Raw genomic sequence first — 23584 nt, 5'->3', positions numbered from 1 at the left:
AAGGCAAGAGTCAAGCACCACTTCAGCAATAGGTTTGGTGTGACTTGTCCACTAAAGCAGAATTCAGTCTCCACATTCACTTTGACCTCACCTTTTTATTTTCTGTTAAGACTGCCATTAGCTGCACGTGATCTATGCTGCTTCTGTTCTCACAGGGTGACCCATAACCTTGCAAGGTCTTCATTAGAGACAGCATTACTCTGTTACTAATTTAGATAGCTGAAGGTTAAGACATCTAAATCTATGTGTCCTGGGCTCCCTTCATAGTCAATGGAGAAAACAAGACAGATGACGTAAATCGTCTGTTTCACCATATGGTAAATCTACAGCAAATAACTTACACCTAGACAACTAACTGTAAGAAATCTCAAGTTAGGTGAGATGAACCCCAGCATAAGAGATGAGATCAGTCTTTTCTTCCTAAAAACCTCACTGAGCACTCAGAAAGAAATTATTTTTCAAACGCATTTACCACAGGCACATAAGAAGCAATGATCTTTACTAGTTTCCATTAGTAACATCCTGAACTATGCACTCAGGCTCTGTATCACAGAAATGTTTAACACAACTCTTTTGGTACCACTCCAGGATAATTTGCTTGCACATTTACTCAGAGGTTTCATTTTATTCTAGGTGAAATGTATTTGAGGAAAGACTTCAAAAGATACAACCTATCTAATATTTCTTCCAACTTACACCATGAAAAAAATATTAGCAACCAGTCTTTGCAGATTTTTTACAAAAGTATTACACTGGATGATTAATAGGGCTCTACACTCTAAACTTCTTGGAGCAGAAATATGAATCTACCTACAGGGTTTACCCACTGAATAACGAAAACAATTGGATTTCATGTGTGTGGGGTCCGTGATCATCAAGAATGGAGTCCCAGCAAACCTCAATAAAACAGTAACTTGCATTTGATACTGGAGGAAGGATAGCAACCGGGTAGGCTACACCCACAGTAACTTTGAAGGTGATCTGCACAGCTACATTTTGAATGGCACTGAGGGAACAAGGTGGATGGTATTAAAAGCAAAGGGGAGAAGAAATCTACCAAGTTAATGGATGATGAGGATTTGAACAAAATTCTTTGTAGTTCATACAGTAAAGAAAAGCTGAGACTTTGAAACATCACAGGGACACAACTGACCTATGAAATGGATTTATGTTTCAGAGACATGTCTACAATACATGGCTGCAACAGAAACTGAAAATTACAGCAAACCCAAGCAGAACTGCATATTCTGGCATATAAATTAACACGTATTACAGGTATGTTTTTCAGTTAAAAGAATGTGATGCTCAGATGAAAACAGAGCAGATATGACAAGAAATTACTTCCCAGTTAATATCTTTCAAAAATGAAACCACAGAAGCAATGTCTCTCACACAACTTTCAGGTAGAAAATTATTACTTCCATGTGACTTAGCTGCAGCAAACTGATTCATGATATAACCAAACTTCCTGCACTTAAAAAACAGCACTGCAGAAGTTAATTGCAGGTGTTGGCAGAGATTAGATAGATGTATCTGCAATTATAAAGACGTCTGCTTTGAAATGACATACTGTTCAATAATTATGATACCTTTTGCTACATGACCATGCTCTAACATCTCAGTCATGAACATAATAATGAAAATGAAAATTTTGATATTCCAGTTTGGATGCTGACACCCTTGTATGAAACTTAATTGTTTTGCAGCCTGCCTCCTGAGAAGTACTTCAATATATGAATATGTTAGTCGGCGAAATGTCAGTATGGCGTCTACATCATCAATGTATTTTGACTACTAGGTAAAGTCAAACTGATATATAAAGTATAGGCTGTGAAATTTTCCTCAGTATATCAGCAGAAAAAGAAGAACATTGGTGGAGTGGTAATACATAAGATGCTGTATTTGCAAGCAACATACTCTTGAACTGATACCGTTTTGGGTTTCTTCTCTAAAGAACAACAGCTAAGAATAAAGGCCCTCAAGAATGTAGGTCAGAACACGGACTGTCATGGTTTTCACAGCAGACTACTCGGAGGACTATCCGGGCTTAAGTAGCAACATTCAGAGGGCAGCTAGTAAATACTCTTAAGCTGGAGAGTTGTGCAAATGAGTGGGAATGACATAGATCGTTTCCCAGTAAAGACTGGAAAGCATGCCCTCCCTTCCCCAGAATCAAATGTATACCAAAGGGCAGACTGCAGCCTCCAGGGCACACCCACATTCAAAATAACCAAGTGCCAGGTCACTGATATATTAGTAGGAGGTGCTTTGAATACCTTGCAAACAAGCCAACAATGCTGAACCAACTGGAAATCAAATAAAATAAACTGGCATACACCCACTGTCAGAACATCACCTATCCTGCAGGGACAGTAAAGGTACATTTGCACTGAAGCACTGACGGTTTCATACATGTCTGTTAGCTTTAAAGCTGCCTTCCTGAGCTACTTACTAACCACACCACTGGCTACGCTGCAATGAGAGTAAATTTCAAACTGGTGTAGGTACATCTATCAGAGCTCTAGTTACTCCAGTGCAAGACATACTTTACTTCTCTATGGTTGGATCTACACTACAACTTATTGGAAGTTTTCAGTTATTCTTTTTCTTAACTAAAAGTTCCTTCACACAGGGTTGGAAGTGCTTCAAATTCAGGCTAGTCTATCCAGTTCCAGGGAAGGCCAGAGTTCTGCAATGAGGAAGTTGGCTTTGGACAGGGAAAGGCAAACGAACTTAATGACAGCAAGGTACTCCTTATCAGGTGAGCTGTGGTAACACAAGTGTATATTTCTTCCCTGCTGTAAAAGCAAGGCAGATCATTCAGCTTAAACAACTCTCAGTGCAACAGTAAGTTATTGAACTTAATAAATTGGATTGTTTACAATCATCTGTTCACACATTCAGTAATTTCTTGTGTACCAGGACTCCTGCATGCCTCCTCTGTATTGAATACAAAGAAGGTAAGGTATCTTGAAACAGATACTAGAAAATTCATCCCCTATAGGAGTTGCTTCCATGGAGATTCTCTGGATCTAATGAAGCATAAACTGCAACTGAAGCTTTTCCCTTCACGGTCAAGGCATTTGGAATTGATCTCTCTTGTGTGTATTCTCAGACATCAACAAAGGTGAACTCACATGCAATGTTAATGTAGTTAACACAGGTTAATACAGATTATACCTGCAACTAAGCACATATTTGCTAGGGGCAAATATTAAAAGCTGTAAATTCTTTACACTCTTATTTTGCTGGAAGCAAAATAAGCAAAATAAGGAAGTGTCCAACACTATATTTCCACCTATTAACAAGTTCTATAGATATACAGAATAAAGATATTTCAAATATTATCAAATAAAGAAAATTTTATAAAAACACAACTGCATACATGATCTACCCCTGTAGTTTTACTGTAGGAAAAACTTTCCTTAAAATCTCTAAACAGAGATACGATTTCAGTTTTATTTGAAAAAACATGAAGTAACTCTACAGGAAAAGGGCCAAACTGTTATAAATTGCAGCAGAATTTAGACCAGTTAATTTGGCTAATAAGGATTATAGACAATAAATTATTTCATATTTTCCTTTCTGGTTTAGCAATAAAGTTTTATATATTTGATTGGTATTAGTTCAATGGGTTATTTTGTTTAACAATGTGGCAGATTGCAGCATCACATATAACCATATGGCACGAACAGCACCTGTACACTTAAAAAGATCAGCAAGAACTGAAATCAATAACATGTGATACCAAATATTTTGAATCATATATAAATCAGAAACACAATATATCCTCAAAACTCAGGTTAGTTTCCACAGAGTGTAGTCTGAGGTTGCCTTGTACTATAACTTCTTATTCTGTAAAAGAATATTTAAAATATAGAATAAAACCTGCATATGTTCCAGAATGAGAAAAGGTACTAACAATTTCATAGGGCTGTTTAGTCATATGAAGTGAGGTTCAGACACATACTTTGTCTCCAGAGATGGGAGGCAAATAAAATGTAAAACTTACAGGCAAAAGAACAGTTTAGGAAGTGTACTCTCCAGAATTGCCTTAATCCTACTTAGGTACTCATTTTGGACTGCCAGGAGGCATTACTAAGGGTGTTCACCTTTTGTGATGATAACATAATACAAGCCCATACTCTTGGAATAGGAGAGTAGGGCTTCTTTTCCTCCTCAGCTTTCTCAAGCCCACCATAAGCTAAAGAGTGTAGAGAAAATCTTCCTTCTCTAACTATGCTACGGTAATGCAAAACCTATAAAGGACATCAAGTGTGCTATGGCTAACTATACTGGACTTAGCTAGGAAAAGGTCAGTTTGGGTTCAAGTCCATGTTAACTGGAGTATCTGTCTTCTACCCAATTATTGTTCAGCATTAAATGCATGAACATTAAAGCAGTGGACCTAGAAGTCATGTTGCCCAGCATCAACAGAGGGTCTCAGCACGCCAGCTGGGACACTACTAGATCCATATGTACCATCTTACCCCATTTTTTAAAATTGTGTTATTAAGTAATGAAAAAAAGTAGATTAACATTGTGAAAAATTGTATAGTAAATTTATAGCTCCATACTAAAAACCCTGCCCCTTGAGGGGTTCTGCAAGCACAAGAGAAAACAGCTTTCTCTAGACTAAGCACCAAGTACTAACCTTCTGACCCTGACTATCAGCATTTCCTAGGATTTGGTGATAAAAGGAAGGTAGGCGAAGAATCTTCAAATTTGTCAAATAGCCATAGGCTGAGAAAACAGATAGGTGTAAGCAAATTCACAGAAGATTAGACTGATAAAAACCTCAAATGCTTAGTCCCTTCCAGCAATCTGGAGTGTAGCGTATCACTGACTATCACAACTCAGCAGCACTCTCTTTCATACCACTGTGTTTTGTCCCTTGGCTAGTCACAACTTGGAAACCTTTGACAACACGTGTATCCTTTGTGAGTTCTTTTGCAAGGTTATTTTACAGCATCCCTTCTCTATTTAAGTATTCTGTCTATCAAATAAGAAGGGAAAATAATTTTGTATTTGTCACAAAGATAGGCACTGCAATAATATGGTACTTCTTATTATTGTTATATTCCTTTAAAGTAACACTTTTGGTTTATGCCTTAGAGCATGCCTGGGGTGTGGCACTGCATCAACATCACACATGCTATGATCTGTTTTAAGAAACAGCATTTAAGACATGCCAGTAAAAGAGAGGCATAGAATTCCTTGGGAAAATTAGAACCCTCCAGCTTCCTTTAATTAATTTTGCCCCATTTCAGATCTTAAAAATAATTTTAAAAAACCAACACACAAATTAAATGCTATTATTAGCAACCACATAAGTAATCAAGGTGATATTTTTCCAATGTCTAAAAATGTCACGGTACTTTGAAACTCGTCAGATATTATTTGTACAATAGGATTAGCAACCATTATGTTCTGAACCTTTCTTAGACGTAAGAGCCTATCTCCCTGTCACTGTAAAAATCTGTGAACCAGACTGAAAATGCAGACCATGGTCTCTCCTAATGATAACATATAGTATTGCTGCAAATGTCATTATTTAGTAGTATCTTGCTGTATTTTTGGCAGAATATGAAACAAAATATTTTACTAAGACTAAACTTCAATTTTTTAGGCTTTGTAAGAAACCTCTGCTTTACAACAAACATTGTATCTAGGGGAATTTTAGATTCTAACTCTTTGAAAAGACAACCTCTTGAATGCTTTTAATGAAATCCCGTGATCCTTTGAATCTGCTCTAAAACTGACCAATTTAAAAAACATCCATGGTCTCAAATGTTAAGATGTTCCAGAAACCTGGATTGCTTAAAAATACCAAAGGTTTAAGCTCACCCAAAAAAAAAATTTAAGAAAATTGAACTTTAGATCTAAAACTCCAATTATACATAGTAGCTGTACCTTCCATAACCTACTGTAATCTAAAACTTTTATTTCAAATTGAAAAACATATTTCAAAATAAAACATTACAACTTGTTAGAAAAATGTGGCCTTTGGGGAGACAAATTTCTCCAGAAAGATTAGAAAATACCTCTTGTGGAGTTTGCGTTAGATCTGAAGTCTGGAAGACCAGAGTACCAACCCACAGTACAGGAAGACTGTAAAATCTTTTCAGCTAGAAAAAGGAATTCCACAGCTAAAAATCACAAATCAGTATAAAGGAAGTCAATACCTAAGTAGTGAACAATAGATAAAAATTAGAAGTATCTTTACAAGGCAAGTAATTACTTGCTTTAATATGCCTCATAAATGCCTTAAAACAATATTTTGATATTGCTGGAGAGCTGCAGCACAGCTCAGAACTACTCTGCCTTCACTGCCACATCTGTTCTCATTCTGTCCCCATGGCAATCAGGCCGCTTCCTACTCAGTTCTCCCCCGGCTGAGCTGTTTGGTTCCCCCAAATCTTTTATATGTGAGTCACTGAAACACTTACTCATACTTAAAAAAATCACTAAGAATTCAGATGGTGCTAACATATTTAAGTGATGTGTAGGTGTGATATCTGATGCATACAGTTACAGAGATCATCCCTCTATGAGTAAGTTTTACATTACAGATAAACTTGATAAACTGACTGTATGATAGGCTTATTGTGACCTTCCCTGAACCATGCCCACAAATTAACGCCTACTTATATTATTAGTAACACTCCAAGCCCCTAAGCAGTGTCCAACAGGAAAATACTGTATGTTTTAATTAAAATAACTTAAATCAGAAACACTTTTTTCCACCTTACACTCAAGACAGCCTTGAGCGAGTGATGAATTTAAGCTTTCATATCTCACAACTCTGCCATCACGTTAAATGGAAGCTGTAGGTGCCTAGAAAGGAGAGCGTCTGCCTCCAGACCCGAGAAGTTCCACAACACTGAATTTTAAGGTCACATTTTATTACATTCAATATAACCTTCTCCAGTTTGCCTTAGAACACTATGAAAAGTAGGTTGGTTCTCAAAAATAATTAGGGTTGAAATATCCAACCTCCTACTGACACCTCCAAGGAGCATCTCTCGGATAAAGAAAAAGGGGGTCTAAGGGTTGCTGTGCTGCACCCTTGGTGATGAGGATCCCTTGTCTGTGGTCAGACTTCTTTTTCCAGCAGGAGCTGAGCTAACTAAAGAAGTTACTGCCCACAAGCTGTCCCCAGCTGCTTGTAACTCTCCCTCTGGCAGGGGCTACCGGCAGGCTGAGATGTATGCATGCATCTGGGTCAGGAAAAATAAATCCAGCAAGCTGAAGCTGTTCAAATAGGAAGTCCCTGGTAACTCGTCTGTCTCATCTGGGCTGAGACAGGTAGGAAGTGCTCAGAAGCAGCTGAGCTGGCAAGCGTGGCGGGCAGAAGGGCACTGCAGTCACTGAGGAATGAACCAGAGACTGTCATCATTCCAGCCAGTGCAGACGCAATCAGGAGACCCTTTTCCAGTGTCTTAGTTTTCACAGCAAACCACTAACTATCTGCACCTGACGTACAGATGAATCTGGCAGGAGAGTTTATTCTCAAAGTCACCTGAATCCTGCTGTTACTCTAATAACACCAGCCACAATTTAACCAATGAGGCTGCTGTTCTCATTACATTTTTCTAAATTTCTTAAAAAAATTCATCAGCTAGTTGCAAGAATAAGATTTTGGGACAACTTCTGCTACTAACACATTTTCAGGTATTTATCTGAAAAGCTTTAGTGTCTCTGAGGCTGACATTTTGCAGTAAGACACTGCTGCATGTAGAAGTGTTTTTTGTTTCTTTCATGAAAAATATTCTATTTTTAAAGTTTTAACACTTGGCAAATGAACATTTGAATATGAGGACTCTGAACTGTAGCATCTCCAAACATTCTATCCACACAAAATATGACCTGTTTCCACTGTTCCTCACCTTATTAACCACCTCAGGTCTTATTAAGTTTCAGGAAATAACTGAAGCATCAGAGATACATAGATAACATCAGTGCCTGCTTAAGACTTGGGAGTATCTTTGGCTTGGAACTGTAAAGGACCTTTTACTCACTAGTTTGAGCAGGTTTGAGCATTTCACAGAGCTCTCAGTCAAAAAGATACCACTACTTTAGGATGCAAATGTCATTTTATCCATTCATAGACATGGAAAAAGACAAAATCCCTGTGGCAATTCTAGAGGTAGATTTCTAGTCCCAAATCTCTCATGTTTAGCTTGTCCATAAGACATCTATTTGGCAGCACTGTCTACAATCACTAAAACACATTTCTCAGAACAGCAACAACTTTAAGGTCTATATCCTTGACACTAGCAGCTCCTGTGGACTACATTGATGTCATATTTTTGCTGCCCATTAGCTTCTAAAAGTCAGCTAATTACGTACTTTGCAGTGTACTGCACTGTAGTGCTGTAATAACAGCGGCTGTAGCAAGTACTGTAGGCAGCAATGCTGCAAAATTCTCTGTACAGGTGTTCACTGTCAACAGTGCTGACTGCAAGCCATGCATGTGAAAAAGGTGACAAGAGTGTATTTTAGTTTTTGAATGTCTAGTACATGCACAACCTCTCTCCAAATTGAATAAATGAACCACATTTTGCCTACACTGAAGCTATTCATTTGCAGGTCAAATTGATAATTCACAGATAATTTGGAGTTCAATTCTGTGAAACTATTGCAGAATTTGGCCTTAAAGTTGATAGGAATTCATTCTACCAGGTAGGCTCCAATTTGTAATTCTTCCATGGCTACTCAGCATCAAGATGGCATGGTCATCAGCTAAACTGTGTGCATGAAGCAAAATGAAGGGAATAACAACCTGCCCAAGAGAAAACCTGCAAGCACAAAAGCTACCGTGGACTCTCTTTCATCTCAGGATGCATGTTAAATGCAAGCAATACACTTAGCTGTTTCTTTTGTGTTGTTAAATGAATACAAACATTTTGAAATTACTTGCTTTTGAGGGTCAGCATTACAACACATTGTTTTCAGATGGAAAGGTCATACTGATCTTAAAAAACCAAGTTCCATACAGTAAAATTATAACAAATAAGTTATTATGCAAAGCAGGAATGTACATTTTACACCATTCTCTGCTCTGATTATAGTCTGATACCTCATGCTGCTGTGTTTTTTACAATGTAAGTATTTAGTAAAGGTGTATGAGAAGTAAAGGTACACGGCAGAAAAATAAATTATTTACTACATTTCCCAATCAGCTTTCAACCTACTCATTACAAAATCCCTCTGTTTCCTTACTCCTACAGTAGAGAGATTTAGCAAAACCATTTACTGACATGGCTTCATATAGCAAATCCATTCAGATTTCCATCAAATAATGCTTGTTTTGTTGCTTGTTTTCAGAATTTTGCAGCACTAATGGTCCTGTTTATGCCAAGATTAATAACCAACAGTTGTAAATATATTTCAAACAGCTGGAGGCTGAAGAGGAAACAGATCATATCAATGGATTTGTTTGTGAACATACTTCAGTGCAACCATTGTGCACAGAATACAATTCAGAGGTCACTTTTTTTTTATTGGTTACGTTCTGGAAACCATAAATAATGTATTCATTTTAAAGAATTACATGAATTGACCAAATCCACATAATCCTCTAGAGTTTTTCTCCAAGTGTCTAGGAAGCATCATTCCTTTGAAGTTTATTCATATTTTTCAGGATGATTTTCACCAATGTCATCTTGACACCAGAAGATGAAAAATGCACTTCTAGAATCCACAATTCAGATACTATATGGAAAACAGAACAATATTCTGTAATAATCTGTGCTTAAAATGGAATTAACAACTATGATGTATAATCTGATTATCAACAATTCATCTACTATTCTCTGAGCATCCTGATCATTGCAGGGGGGTTGGACTAGATGACCTTTAAAGGTCCCTTCCAACCCAAACTATTCTATGATTCTACAAAAAAGTGCACAAACTTCTTAAGGAAAAGTATCCATCTCACTCCTAGTTTAGCTTACCATGGTTTTTACTGAAAAAAAGCTATGCCACTGACATTCACTTGCCCTTCCCCAAAACATGAGGTTTACTATCATACTTACTTTGTAAAATATAATAATTCAGAGAATTAGATAGACAGCCAAGGATAATGGTATGGGAATAGTAAACTTTTCACAACAACAGGTAGCAATGCATGTAGAAAGCGCACTGGTCTGCCTAATAAAACTATGTGGTGTTTTACCTATCTTCTACCAGCCCCCACCACCAGTTTCAATGACTCTTAGCATGATTCTTTCAATTTTTAGCTTCCATCATCTGTCCACTGAAGAAGTCTTAATTCACACGCATTTACTTTCTTTTCTATTGACAGGTTGCTAAGAACTCCTCAAGAAAGTCTACAGGCTCTGCATACTTCCTCTACTTCTCCACTTAGTTTTTCCAATTCCATTTCAAAATTAAGCTTTGGTTTAAAGATCGCATTTGGCATACCCATGGAACAGGATTAGGTGATATTGTTGCATCTATTACTAGGGGATTATACTTGATGACATCCTCTTCTGTCCCAAGCTCTAATTCAAACTCTACCTTTATCGGTGTCATAAATTGTTGCTTCCACACTGAACAAAGAGAAGCTCTAATTATTGTTCATGTATGAGTATGTATACTCTTCCAGTATGGTTCTCATGCTATGTTTTTTTTCACTAAGACATAGGCCATTCAGCCCTCCTCTTTGTGACATCCATGTCCTTCTATTCCTTTGTTCTCTCTCTTTTCATTCATCTTTCTTGTCTAGTCCTATCCATTAATTTGTAAACACCCTAGTAAAACACCTTCCTGCTTCCTCTGTTGCACTTCCCTCTGGATTCTTCCTAATTAATTCTTTAATCTGCTGAAGTTATCAGTATCACAAACATATAAAAGGATTTCTGGATTCCTGTTTCTTACCTCTCCTGCTGGTGTCATATTCTCCTTGGATGACATTCCCAAGGCCAACTTCTTCCTCCATTACTTTTCATCCTTGACTTCAACCTAACATGTTTCTGAAAATAATTTCGAATTCTTCTATCAATCTGAAACCCTCACCTCTTTTCTACTTCAGAGCTGATTTCCTATGGAGGAGCAATCACTCAGGAAAAATTCAGTATGGTGAAAATGTAATATATTAATATATTAATCTAGTTTTAATCTCAAAAGTCTCCGCAGTCAATTCCACTGTTCCTAATTTATCTTACATTAAAATCCAATGTCTTAGGACTTAATATCTAAGAAGCTGCCTAATTCTATCAGTTCTTATGTCAGTGTTTCAGAAAACATAATTTTCCCCTAAAACTTGGCATGCAGCTTTCCATTTCATGTGAGGACTATTCTAGCACTTCCTTGTCTACCTACTATACTTACTGTCTCACTACTCTTGAGTTCATTCAAAAAAGTGTATGTTTTCTCCTCTCTGCCTCTTAAAACTCAGAGCTGCTTCTTCTCATTCAAATTTCGATCGTTTGATTTTATTTTCCCCTCCATCTACTTTCTGACCCTTACCTTTAAGTTTACATGATACTTCCATATCTGTTTATTTCTGAAATTGTATTTTCTAACTCTCACCTTGGTGCTTTCTTTTATTTGCCTGCTGTGCTAGAAGCTTGTAAAGTCACCCTACAGTCCCTAATAAATCCCCACATAAACAATCTCTTTATTTTGAGCTCATTTAAATACACAAAATTAAAATTTGAACAAGTATATCATATAACTTGTAAGTCTACCGGAAACAGCATCCTCCAAGAGTTCATCATATTTCTATGGAGGAAAACTATCCGCATATCTTCTAACCACCATTCTTTTCCTTTTCATAAATATTTGAAATATCATTCTTACTGATTAAGAAGCCTTCGAAATTTGAGTTATAACGATGTTATCAAGTGTTTCTCTGTAAATGGTATATTTATGGATTTACAGATATAAGCTTTGTTTACAATTAAGCACACCTCATTTTTTATTATTAATCTACACCTAAGCCTATAAGTTTCTGGCCACATGTATAAACTTAATTTTCTCCACTGTATCATTTTAGCATTGTATTGAAAAAAAACCAAACCACTAACTCAAAACTAAAGAAATGGAATACATAGTTCAATTTCTAGAGGGAGTAGAAACATGTTTTCAGACAAGGCTGCACCTCCAGTTTCAGTTGCAGGAATTCTATGAGGTCTAAGAACTAGTACTGATGTCGTTAAAGTATAAACAGAATAACCACATTATTTTTAAGCTACGGTTTCCTAAGTTGCATACTGCTTTGTTTCCTCTGAAAATAATAAACAAATGGTATTTTCTTGCTTTACCTCTAGATGCACTAAATTCAGCCATGTGACCTGCCAATTTGAGATAACAAAACTAAGACGCTATTTGAAAAACACAGGAGGTTTTCTCATTAAAATGTCCAGGCTTACATCAATACTTTGGAAACCAGATAAACCCATCCTGATTCTGGAAGTACAAACAACCCCTCATCTCATTAATATCCAGAGAATCTAAATGTACTATGGTTTTTTTTGAAAAATCAATTAATCCATCAATCATTTCAGTGATGCCAAGATCTGACTTCAGGTCACAATTACAGCCCATTTTTGCTACATGACTAAACCAAGAAATCCCACTTTAAATTACAACCTCTAAAAAATCAACTAACCTTTCAGTACTGAAGTTGGAATGAGACAATTCAAAAATCCCATGAGTTTGAGCTGAAATTAGTTGTTGGATTTAAACAGCTGGAGGGGGGAAGAGAGACATATCTGAAGGAAGTATATTGAGAGCAGCAGGACTCCCTTTAGGAGAGAAACAGAGAACAGTTAGTAAAAGGAAGAAGGATAAATAATGTGAGAACAGTGTCTATAAAATGAAAAAGAGATAAAAAGAGAGAAAAACGGGTTGAGAGCTGTAGTAAGTCTTAACAGAAAGTGGAAAAGAAAAGGCAAAGGGAAGCAAAGAAGTCTTACCTCTAAAACTGTAATCAGTTGCCTCTGATTAAAATGTAAAACACTGTGAGAGGAATGTTATTTCAGAATAAACTGACGTGGGGGATTCGGGAGTCTCACAGAAGGCTGGGATAAAGAGTCACTCAAACGAGTAACAGCTAGTTCCTCAAGGGTTTTGACTATGCTATGCTGACAGGGGTTCGTTCTGTAAAACCTGCAATTGGTCAGGACACAACGATAACTCAAAATGTGAGGGATGCCTTGTAGTGGTACTGGTACTTTAGTCAGCATTACATTATTCATATTGCACGGAATGAATCTACCAATATTAATCTAATTTCAAATTTATACTGCAGTGTCATTCAGCTTCTCAAGACCAGGCAGATACCAAGCACTGTTCCAAGCACTAAATCAAGCACAGCTTCAGGCTCCAAATATATGACACCTGTTTGGAAGCACTTATAAGAAAACAAGGATTTGTTTTCTAAAAAATAGATGCAAGCACTAGTTCTAGGGAAGGCTCTACCTTCCTGCTAAAGCAAGAGGCTAAGATCCAAAATATGCACAGCCACTAAATGCTAGGATCATCTAGGACTTACTCTTGATAATTGCATCCTTGCATAACAAAATTTGTACTGCAGTTTCAGCTTGATATAACATGCTTTTATTTTATTTCCTAAACAGCATTGTGAAGATTTCCACACTTTTGTGGTACCATCTCCTGCCACTCATTGGTTATGGGTTAGTATGGATAATAACAGTTGACTTGTAACCAAGGAAAAAAGTTTTAGAACCAGGGTATCTTCACCCTGGATAGGAGATAACCCAATAGGAAAAGCATGTGAACTACCTGTATGCCATGTGCAAAATAAAAAACAATTTAAGTAATTTCACTGTTCGCCAAGCGCTATTATTGAAGTGTTATTACTACACCAAGAAAAAACTGAGTATAATTCCCATGTGCCTTTATGTGAGACAAACATTACATTTTATTTTATTAATTAGTTCTGTAATAATGCTAAATAGCTAGAAATTGCACAATATCAGTATTGCACAAGTCCTTCATAGACCTGACCAATTCTTGAAGGAGAAGTCCCTGGACCAAATCCTAACCAAATGGCTACAAAGGCTCTCATCCACTTTTCTTCCATGGTGGAAAAAATTCAGACTGGATTTGTGAAAGTTAGTAAAAGTTTATGGTCACCGGTGTTAGTGCAAAATGCCACCCAACCAACCTCTGTCATGGAAAGGACGTAGTGTTATTGCAAGAACTATTGGACTCAGCAAGTTGCATTTGTTAACAGAGAGCAACTGTATTATTACTCCATTTATTTAGTCTACTTACTCAGACATTTCTAGGACAACTTATTTCTAGAAATGCTCCCTCACTATGGAGTGTGAACTACAAGGTGGAATATAAATTTATAGCTTATGCAAACAGAAATTGTAATCACACATTCTAAAAAAAGGCCGGTCATCTCACTATCATTGCCTCACTGAAACAAGTGAATCATTATTGCATAATTTCCTCTGAAGATAACAGGAAGTCTTGACCCTTACTTCAACACTGGATTTGGTTCAATGGTTTATTTCATTTTCTTGTAAAACACTATCATCATCTAGTGGTGTATTTTGCTACTATGTAAACTGCATGTTATAAAGATGAAAGCATTTCATTTGCTTAGCATTAAACATCTAGAATAAGACATAGATTTAACATCTGGCAGTTATGCCAACCTATGAGGAGGTGGGGGTGGAAAATTAAGTAATATGAAATAAACTTCACAGAACTGTTAAGGATTTTGAGAACAAACAACATGCTGACATTTTACGTGATGAAAACTTGAATAATTTTCTGTGCAAAAGTGAAGACAGACTAAATAAAGTACAGTCTGAGGATGCTTCATATCCTCATTCATACTATCCGTAAAATATAGAGAGACATGAGCAAATACTTTGAAAGAAAACCTCACGTTTTTCAAACAAAAATATTTTTCACACTGTTTTCCTAATAATTTTGGGGGGAAAAAATAAATTTCACATTTACAAAAGTCCACTATTTATTATGAACACACAACCAGTATCTACATAAATAAGTTGCTGACTTACGTGGTAACTTTTCAGTCTAACAAAATCGACTTTCATGGAGATGAACCTTTCTGAATTTCTGCTGAGATTTTTAATGTGCTCCACAAGGTCAGCACAGAACTTGTAGCCACCTTTGAGGACACAGAGAACCACAATATCATTGTCTCCAATGTCTTGCATAATATCTTTGGCCAATCGTTCTGTCCTGGGGCAAAAAAAAATAAGGATAAAATAACATTAGATGCAGATGCTCTAAGTTCATGGTATGCTTTCCATGTGGCTACAAAGAAACACTACGGTGAGCAGATAGCTTGACTGACAGTCTGTTTAAGTGTCTTGACTTGCCTGGGTTTGGATCAAGTTCACAGACGGCAGCTATGGAGTGACAGATGCAAGATGCAAAGCATGTGAATCAAACTCATTAACCTTAAATGCATAAATTTCCCAGGTATAGAGAAGGAAGTAACACATCTCAGCATATGCTGAATTCAAAAGCATTTCAGAGACTTTGGAGTAAAGAATGCAACTTAGCCTTCAGTTTTACCTCACAGGGAACATCAATATAAGATATTCCTGGACAATCCCCTAACTTGTTATGTTAGTTACTATACAAGAACAATAAATTAAGTGAAAGATAGGGAAGAGAATTATTAGAAATATTTTGCACTGATAGGCTTTGGAAGACACTACCCATACAATTTTAAGAAAAATATACACAAATACTACAAAGAAAAATAGCATCAAAGTGTTATAAAAGGTGTACATTATCACTATTTCACACACCAAAAAAGAAGAGTGCAAAGAGCTTAAGTGACTTTTTCAAGGTCGCACACATGAGAATGATCAAGGTTATGCTGCAGTTAACCAGGAATTGCAGGGTTCCCATATATGTCTTCTCTTTGAGAATTCTGCTTTGCAAACACAATGTGGCAGACGACTGAAACCAAAAGATACACATTTCTGCCATACAATAGTACATAAATTTTCCAGATAAAAATAATAAACATGAGTGTAACCTCAGCAAGTTCACTGATGATACCAAGCTGGGAGGAGTGGCTGATACACCAGAAGGCTGTGCTGCCATCCAACGAGACCTGGGCAGGCTGGAGAGCTGGGCCGAGGGGAACCTCGTGAAATTCAACAAAAGCAAGTGCAAGGTCCTGCACCTGGGGAGGAACAACCCCAGGCACCAGTACAGGCTGGGCGTTGACCTGCTGGAAAGCGGCTCTGCTGAGAAGGACCTGGGAGTGCTGGTGGACAGCAAGCTGACCCTGAGCCAGCACTGTGCCCTTGTGGCCAAGAAGGCCAATGGTGTCCTGGGATGCATTAAAAGGAGTGTGGCCAGCAGGCTGAGGGAGGTTATCCTCCCCCTCTACTCTGCCCTGGTGAGGCCACATCTGGAGTTCTGTGTCCCGTTTTGGGCCCCCAAGTTCAAGACAGACAGAGAACTACTGCTTGAGCAAGTCCAGCGGCGAGTGACGAAGATGATCAGGGGAGTGGAGCATCTCTGTTAAGAGGAAAGGCTGAGAGAGAGACTTGGGCTTGTTTAGCCTGGAAAAGAGAAGACTCAGGGGGCATCTCATCAATACTTACAAATATCTAAAGGGTGGGTGCCAGGACTATGGGACTAGGCTTTTTTCAATAGTGCCCAACGACAGCACAAGGGTCAATTGGCACAAGTTGGAACACAGGAAGTCCCACCTGAATATGAGGAAAAACTTCTTTCCTGTGAGGGTGCCAGAGCAGTGGCACAGGCTGCCCAGGGAGGTTGTGGAGTCTCCTTCCCTAGAGACATTCAAAACCCACCTGGACGCGTTCCTGTGCCCCCTGCTCTGGGTATGCTTGCTCTAGCAGGGGGGTTGGACAAAATGATCTCCAGAGGTTTCTTCCAACCCCCGCCATTCTGTGATTCTTTGAATGCTTATCTTAAGTAGCTTTGCTTTCTAAAGAACAAGGTGGCATTTCTAGACATAAAACAGGGTACTAGGTCACTTCTAGAAGTAAAGCAGGTATCAACAGAAAACTGAACAATGTTGTTTGATGTTTTAAGGAAATAACAGCTCAGTGCATTATTTTCTGTAAACACCTTTGCTGGAAAGTTCTTTGATAGCTCTCTGAATTAGATCAGTAGTTTCAATGAGAGCGGACTACTTGACAGGATGCAATTTATTAAATAATCCTATAATTTATTCCATGTCTTCCACGATTACATTTTTTTTTTTTTAATCTACCCATTTTAATAGGGGAATCCATTTGCCACTACATAAATACATTGAACCTTAGTGAAATCTACATTTTATGCATGTTCCAGAGAAGAATAAGCTCTAAACTGAGGATAATATACTAGTTACGAGCAAAAGCTGTCACTTCATTTTCACATCTTTCTATTTGTAATGCTCAAGTAAATTCCATATAGCATGAATTAGTATTTTTTAGATTTGAAAAATAGAAGATATCATTAGATCATTTTGTTCTACCTCAAATATATAATTCCTTTTACTGATCTAAGAATGAAGATTAGTAAAAGACTTCCACTTACTTTACTGAAGATTAGTAAAGTAGTCTTTTATAACCTTTTATCAAGTCTCAGCATAACGGTGAAAACGTCTCATTAAGAAGAAACATTTCTCTGGTGATTTTAATTTTTTAATATTCTTCCTCAGATTGTTTGAGGAGTTGAAATTTGCCAAAATTCCAAAGACCACTTTGTATTTTAAAAGAGCATGAACTCCAGCGTAGATAAAAATGTAGTAATTTCAATTTCTAAATAACGACGTACCAGTTTTTTAGCCTATATTTAATTGCTGCCAACTGACAAGAGAACTTTCTCAAGTGCTGAGCCTTCTTCCTACATTAAAATTTTGTATAATCACATCATATTTAGTTCTGTGTCCTCTTCCATTAGAACAAAATGAGTCTTTTCTGATGGAGTAAAAAAAAACAGTGGAGTTCATTCTGCTGGAGTACAAAAACAACACTGGAGTTCAATGCTTACTTGAAACAAGTTTGTATTGAACTCTATGAGAGGTGAAGTTGTAATGTATTTATTTAAAAAAGAGGAATAAAAGTCAGTTGACCCTAACCAAGAGAGATGAAAAACTCAATACAATGGCAACTGAAAAGGCAATGAAAGAAAGCTTGTGTTTAAAAACAAATACAGGAGTCATAATTCTTCCTTATGATGGATGTTTACAAGCTTCTTTAAAGGAGTTCCAACAATTTCAGTACTTGCAACCAGCTGTTTAAATGTGGTAGGTAGAAAGCAGCAGGCTGAAAATGTGCTGTGAAATTCCACTCAGAAATTCCTAATAAATACACTGTTGAAAATTACCATTTCCATTTTGTAACTTTTTTGTAAGATTTTTAATGGCACGTCAAAATAATAACTGAGCATGAACACTGAGCTAGACTACCACAAATAACAAAGCACCATCAAGTGCCTACACTGAGAGCACATGGGAACTAATACAGAGTAAGGAATGGGGGATGATCAAGCTTTCCCACTGCCACCCTCCAAACCAAGCATCTGTACCCAAGCGGTCCCCAACATGCTTTTCAGTTGTCCTGAATGGTAGAAGTCAGTGGTGCAGTCAGAAACCATTAGGTTAATCAGCATCAATGATTTGTACCAGGGAGTTGCCAAAGTTGTACATCATTGAACGTAGCCTTTTTGTATTAAAAACACAGGGTGGTTAGAAAGCAAGTGGGACATTCAAGTAAAACTATATACAAAGCTTTGTAAGTGCTCTTTCACCTTAAGTTCAGCTCTCATGTAATTTAAGTTTCAATGCCAATTTCACTACATGATCACACTCTCCTTCTTGTGGGACCCCTATCTCACTCAATGCCCAAATCAGAAATTAGGTGAAAGAAATTAGGCAGGGAGTTGCAAAGGCAACTACAACTCTAGCATTTCCTAAACTTCAGGCATATTTTTACTTTCCAGATTAAATAAATAGAAGTATATTTATAATTGCTAATACAATATTTTAGGACAAATGTTATACAAACACTGTCTGTGGATGACAGGCTTTATATAAAAGAACAATACTAATGACCAAAGAACGTATTTAATAACATTAAAACTACACATACCTGTCAACAATAATGCCATGAGGTATGAGCACATATTCCAGGTCTCCATAGTAGTGCTGAGGATAAGTGAACAAATCCAGACTGTATCCGGGCCAATTGTCTGAAATCTGAATATCAAATAGTGCTGTTAAGAATACTTCATGGTGTTTGACAATGTGTAACTGATATATAATCAGTGTTCTAGTACGCTCTATTGGCTGACCTAATCGTATGACATAGACTCTTCCAGTTATAGTTTACTATTTCACTTTTCCTATTAATTATTTTGCTTCTTGGTATATCTCAGAAATCAAATGCTACAGTTTTCTCCCCACAGAATGTGGGAAATTTGACCTGAAATGACAACTAGATAGAAAGAGGAAATATTTAATACTAAACTAGTGGCAAGTCTAAGTTTCATACTACTTTCAAACTTGAAATGCAAATGAAAGATTACCAGTAAGAAGGGATTCTCCAATGGCAGATTCAGACAGTGGGATTACAAGTCATAAAATCATACATAAAATTTGTAAATTTCTGGTTTAGAGGTATTTTAAAGTTGCACATAAGTAAGTAAATATTCTACAGGTGAAACAGCACAGAGGGAGAATATATTAAGTGGTTCATGGACAGTATCTATACAAATCAGTGGAAGACTCTACTTCTTGCCAAAGGTAAGATTCTTAATTTAGATAAGTCATCAAATATAAGTTATTACTAAGTGCTTGCATCTCACCTCACTATCAGCTAGTCTGTAAATCCATACATTCACAGACAAAATACTTTACAGATTTAATATATGTTAGCTTCATAAGTATCAGAATACAACAGTTAGGAGACCCCACAGCATACAATGGCAGTAGGGATTAAGTAGGGCGAAAATCAGCCAACATGTAAAGGCTTCAGAAAGCTATGAAGGTGCAAAGTCATCAGCACAAGAACTAAACAAACTCCAAACCAACAATTTTCACAACTCCTTACGAAAGCCAAGACCTGCAGGTTCACAAGGTACACTGGAATCACTAAAACACTGCTTCAATATTGTTTCAGGATAAAAAGTAATACCTAATAGGTTTTCTTTACAATCATATTCCTCAAGTCACATATTGTCTGTCTTCTTTCTACAGCTTGGCCAAATTAACCTTGAGTAGACGAATAAATGGTGACAAACTTGCCTTTGTGAAGCGCAAGTCTTAATGGCATTTCTGCTAAATATAGCCTTTAAAGGCCCACCACTGTAACTAACCTCTGCTTATGATTTCATGTAGTAGAGCAGTAAACCATGTCTCAGAAATATTTAGGCTAACACAACATATCTGATGTGGAGCTGTTCCTCCTCAAATAGTCTTCGTGAACTTAGGCATAGCCTTGCCTCATGCCGTACTGAAAGGGTGTTCTTTGACTCATGGATTTTTGTTTGGTTGGGGTTTTTTTGCATATTTATTGGCAGCTACAGACACCTCGACTGTCCTGTTTTCTTAACTCAGCCCAGCAGTTTCTGTATCAAAGAAAGTTATTTGTTGGTAACTACTACTGAACATTTGCCCATATGGAGCAATGAAAGCTTTTCCCCTGACTTACACAAGCCTTGAAACTACACAGAAGAAAGAAGTTAGTTATGTTCGCCATTTCCATAGAAACAGGAGATTATAAATATCTTGCTCCCGAAGCACTGCTGCAGAAGGCCTGGGGTGCCTATTTTCCCACCTTCGTTCTCAGTGCATTGGGGTGGCTGACACTTTTTAAACATTTTGTAGCAATGAACTCTCTGGCATGGTTTTGTTCAAAGGCCTTTTAACATAAAATGAAACAATTCCAGAGAGTGCTTTAAATTGCATAAGTACTATAAACACCCGCTAAGAACCCTTGTCAGTATTGCTTCCTTATCAAACTGCAGGTTTTTAGCGTGATGCAGAAGAACAAACTAGATGTATGGAAACTGCTTCAGAATGCATACAAACAAATAGCTTTTACTTAGGTTACAGTTCTTTATGAAACAGGATCAGGATGAAGTTTTGATTCTCCTATCTAATCTTCTGGTTCTCTTGAATAAAGAACATAAAACGTACCACTTTGCAATAATATGGAAGTTCTCACAAGTGTTCACTGGCATTTGACAAATAAGATTAAATTCACATGTATTTTCTAATTAGTTATTTTTTCTAATATAATAAGCCTATTTCATATTCCCAACTTAGAAATTCTCATTTACCCTAAAGCTACTCATAGCGTTATGTTATAGGACAATTTTCAAGTAACTGTAAATTTTTATGAGTATTCTCCTTGTGAATTAGAAAAAAAAAAGTTAAATTGTCCTCAGTTTAATAGTTGAACATAAAAAAAAATCTGCCCCAGATTAAACGCAACTTCTATTTACTTCTGGTTTTAGCCCTTGAAAATATGAAGGAAATGTTTGTGATTGTTTCAATATAAAAACAGTATTCAACTGGATAAATAAATATATATATTAAATATATAGGTACACAAGTGCATAAAAAAAGTCTTCAAGTGAAAGAGCTATTTTTAAAGTTCAGGTTTGGCATGTCCGAGCAGCCCAGCACAAATTCTTCAGTTTTAAAAGTTGATGTGAATGTATACAAAAAGGAATACAAGTACATGGCAATACATGCAAGTGTTCCACTGAGGTGTAAGACAGAAGCCGGAGATTCTACCGCAACACCTTTGGAAAAACACTGCTAATTTGGTTGTCTGGCAAAGTGGGTACACGTGAGGTTCAAGCACAGCATTCCCTTTAAAGCAACAACGATCTGGATTCTGCTTTGGTATAAAGGGAGCGAGCATCAAGCAAAGTCCAGCTTTTGTAAACTTAAATCACACTGCACTGGCCTTACTTTTGGTTGGTTTTTGGGGTGGGGTTGGGGAGCGCATGCACACATTTTCGTGTACCAAGCAAAAGAAATGGAGCCAGTACAGCAGGACATAGCTGTGAGCATTCATCTGCTCCTTTGCAATATTCTCACGTTGTTTTAGTGCTAAACACAGTCATCCACTTTAAAAGAGTGATTTGTTAGAGAGGCGGTGGATGCACGGTGGTTTCGGGCAGAGCTGGGACACAGAGCGGCCCGTTTCCCCGGCAGGGGACGGAGGGGACGCTGGCGCGGCTCCGGGCCGCGATCTGGGCGGCGGTTCTGCAGCTCGGAAAAAATCCCAACGCCGCAATAAAGCCGGAACATACCTAAGGGGTGGCAGCGGTGGTATTTGCTTCACAGGAGAATCTGGTTTCTCCCTCAGAATAAGAAACATGTTCGTTCATTTTTGCATACTTTATTCAGCCTCACAGGCAGTCAAAACTCACTGCCAAACGTCGGGCTTTTTGCCACCACAGAATAAGGGGCAGCCGCGCTTTTACCCATTTTTTTACGCTTTTTATCCTTTTACCCTTTTTTTAAGGCGCAACGGCGGGCTTTTACCGCGCTCCCAGACCCTCCGAGGCCTCGAAGCACTTCGGTGGGAGCCAGGGACGTCGGGATCCCGGGGATCCCCATCCCAGTTACACCAGTAGCCTGGGGGGACGCATAGCCACGGCCGCGGTCCCGCTCGGCGTAATTCAGGACCGCGTTTTCGGGGTGGAAGCCGAGAGCCCGGCGAAGCTCGGGAGCCGGCCGGCCGGCCCGCCTCCAGCCCGGGGAGGCCGGCCCGCACCTTCCCGCCGCGGCCGGCGGGCCGGGCCAGGCGCCGTCCCGCTCCGGCAGCCCCGGCAGGGCTGGGGACGGCGGGCCGTGCCGTGGGGCGAGGCGAGGGCGGGAACCGGAGCTCAGGGTGCGGGGACGCGCGGGCCGAGCGCCGGCCGGGGGAGCCCGGGGCAAGCGGGGACACTCCGCGGCGGCGACGGACGTGAGGCGGGGGCCGGACAGAGGGGCGAGCCGAGGAGCGGAGCGCGGCCGCAGCCCGGCGGGCGCGGGAGGACAAGCACAAAGCGCCGGGGGAGGGACGGCCGCGGGGACCCGAGCCAGGCGGGGGGCGGGCAGCGCGGGCTCTGCGGCAGGGAGCGGCGCGGAAGCGGGAGCTGGGGACGGAGGGGCGAGCGGGGGGCGAGCGGCCGGGGTGGGCCGGGCGACGCTTTCATTTACCACAACGCCGCGGCCTCCGCCGTTCCCCGCCTCCGCGACGCTCCCGCCTCGCCCGGCCATCTTCCTCCGCGCCCGCCCGAGGGGCTGCGGCGGGGCGGGGCCGCGCCGGGCCGGGGGAGCGGGGGGCTGCAGCCGCGGCGGGGGCTGCGGCCGAGGGGGCGGCGAGGGGCCTGGCGCCCGCCCGGCGAGCTGCGGGGTGCCCGAGGGGCTGGCCCCAGGGCGGGGGCTGCACCCCGGGGTGTGGGGCCGGGCCCCCCGCCTGCCTGGGGAACAGAGCCCGCGGGGTGCCCGCCGGCGGCCGGCGCTCACCAAACTCATCGGCTTTTCTTAAGCCGTGACAAAATCAGCTTATCTGCTGAAGGTGTGCGATGAGGAGAGGAAATGCGGACTGTAACGCCTAAGCTGAGCTAAACTAAGCTAAGCTTA

General features: G+C 39.3%; 1 protein-coding gene across 1 annotated transcript in view; it reads right to left on the bottom strand.

The window, feature by feature from the left end:
- Positions 1–23338, bottom strand: part of PRTFDC1 (phosphoribosyl transferase domain containing 1) — a 48264-nt gene extending 24926 nt beyond the window's left edge. Inside the window, exons 1-3 of the mRNA XM_075082659.1 lie at positions 23159–23338; positions 19089–19195; positions 15015–15198 (exon numbers count right to left, since the gene is read on the bottom strand). Of these exons, the coding sequence (XP_074938760.1) occupies positions 15015–15198; positions 19089–19195; positions 23159–23218 (351 nt within the window). The 5' untranslated portion in view covers positions 23219–23338. The remainder of the gene's footprint in view (positions 1–15014; positions 15199–19088; positions 19196–23158) is intronic.
- Positions 23339–23584: the final 246 nt, after the last annotated feature.

This window comes from Phalacrocorax aristotelis, chromosome 2 (genome assembly GCF_949628215.1).
Source record: "Phalacrocorax aristotelis chromosome 2, bGulAri2.1, whole genome shotgun sequence".
Classification (NCBI taxonomy): domain Eukaryota; kingdom Metazoa; phylum Chordata; class Aves; order Suliformes; family Phalacrocoracidae; genus Phalacrocorax; species Phalacrocorax aristotelis.
Note: the sequence above shows the minus strand (reverse complement) of the source record. Positions and strands in the feature narration are given on the sequence as shown.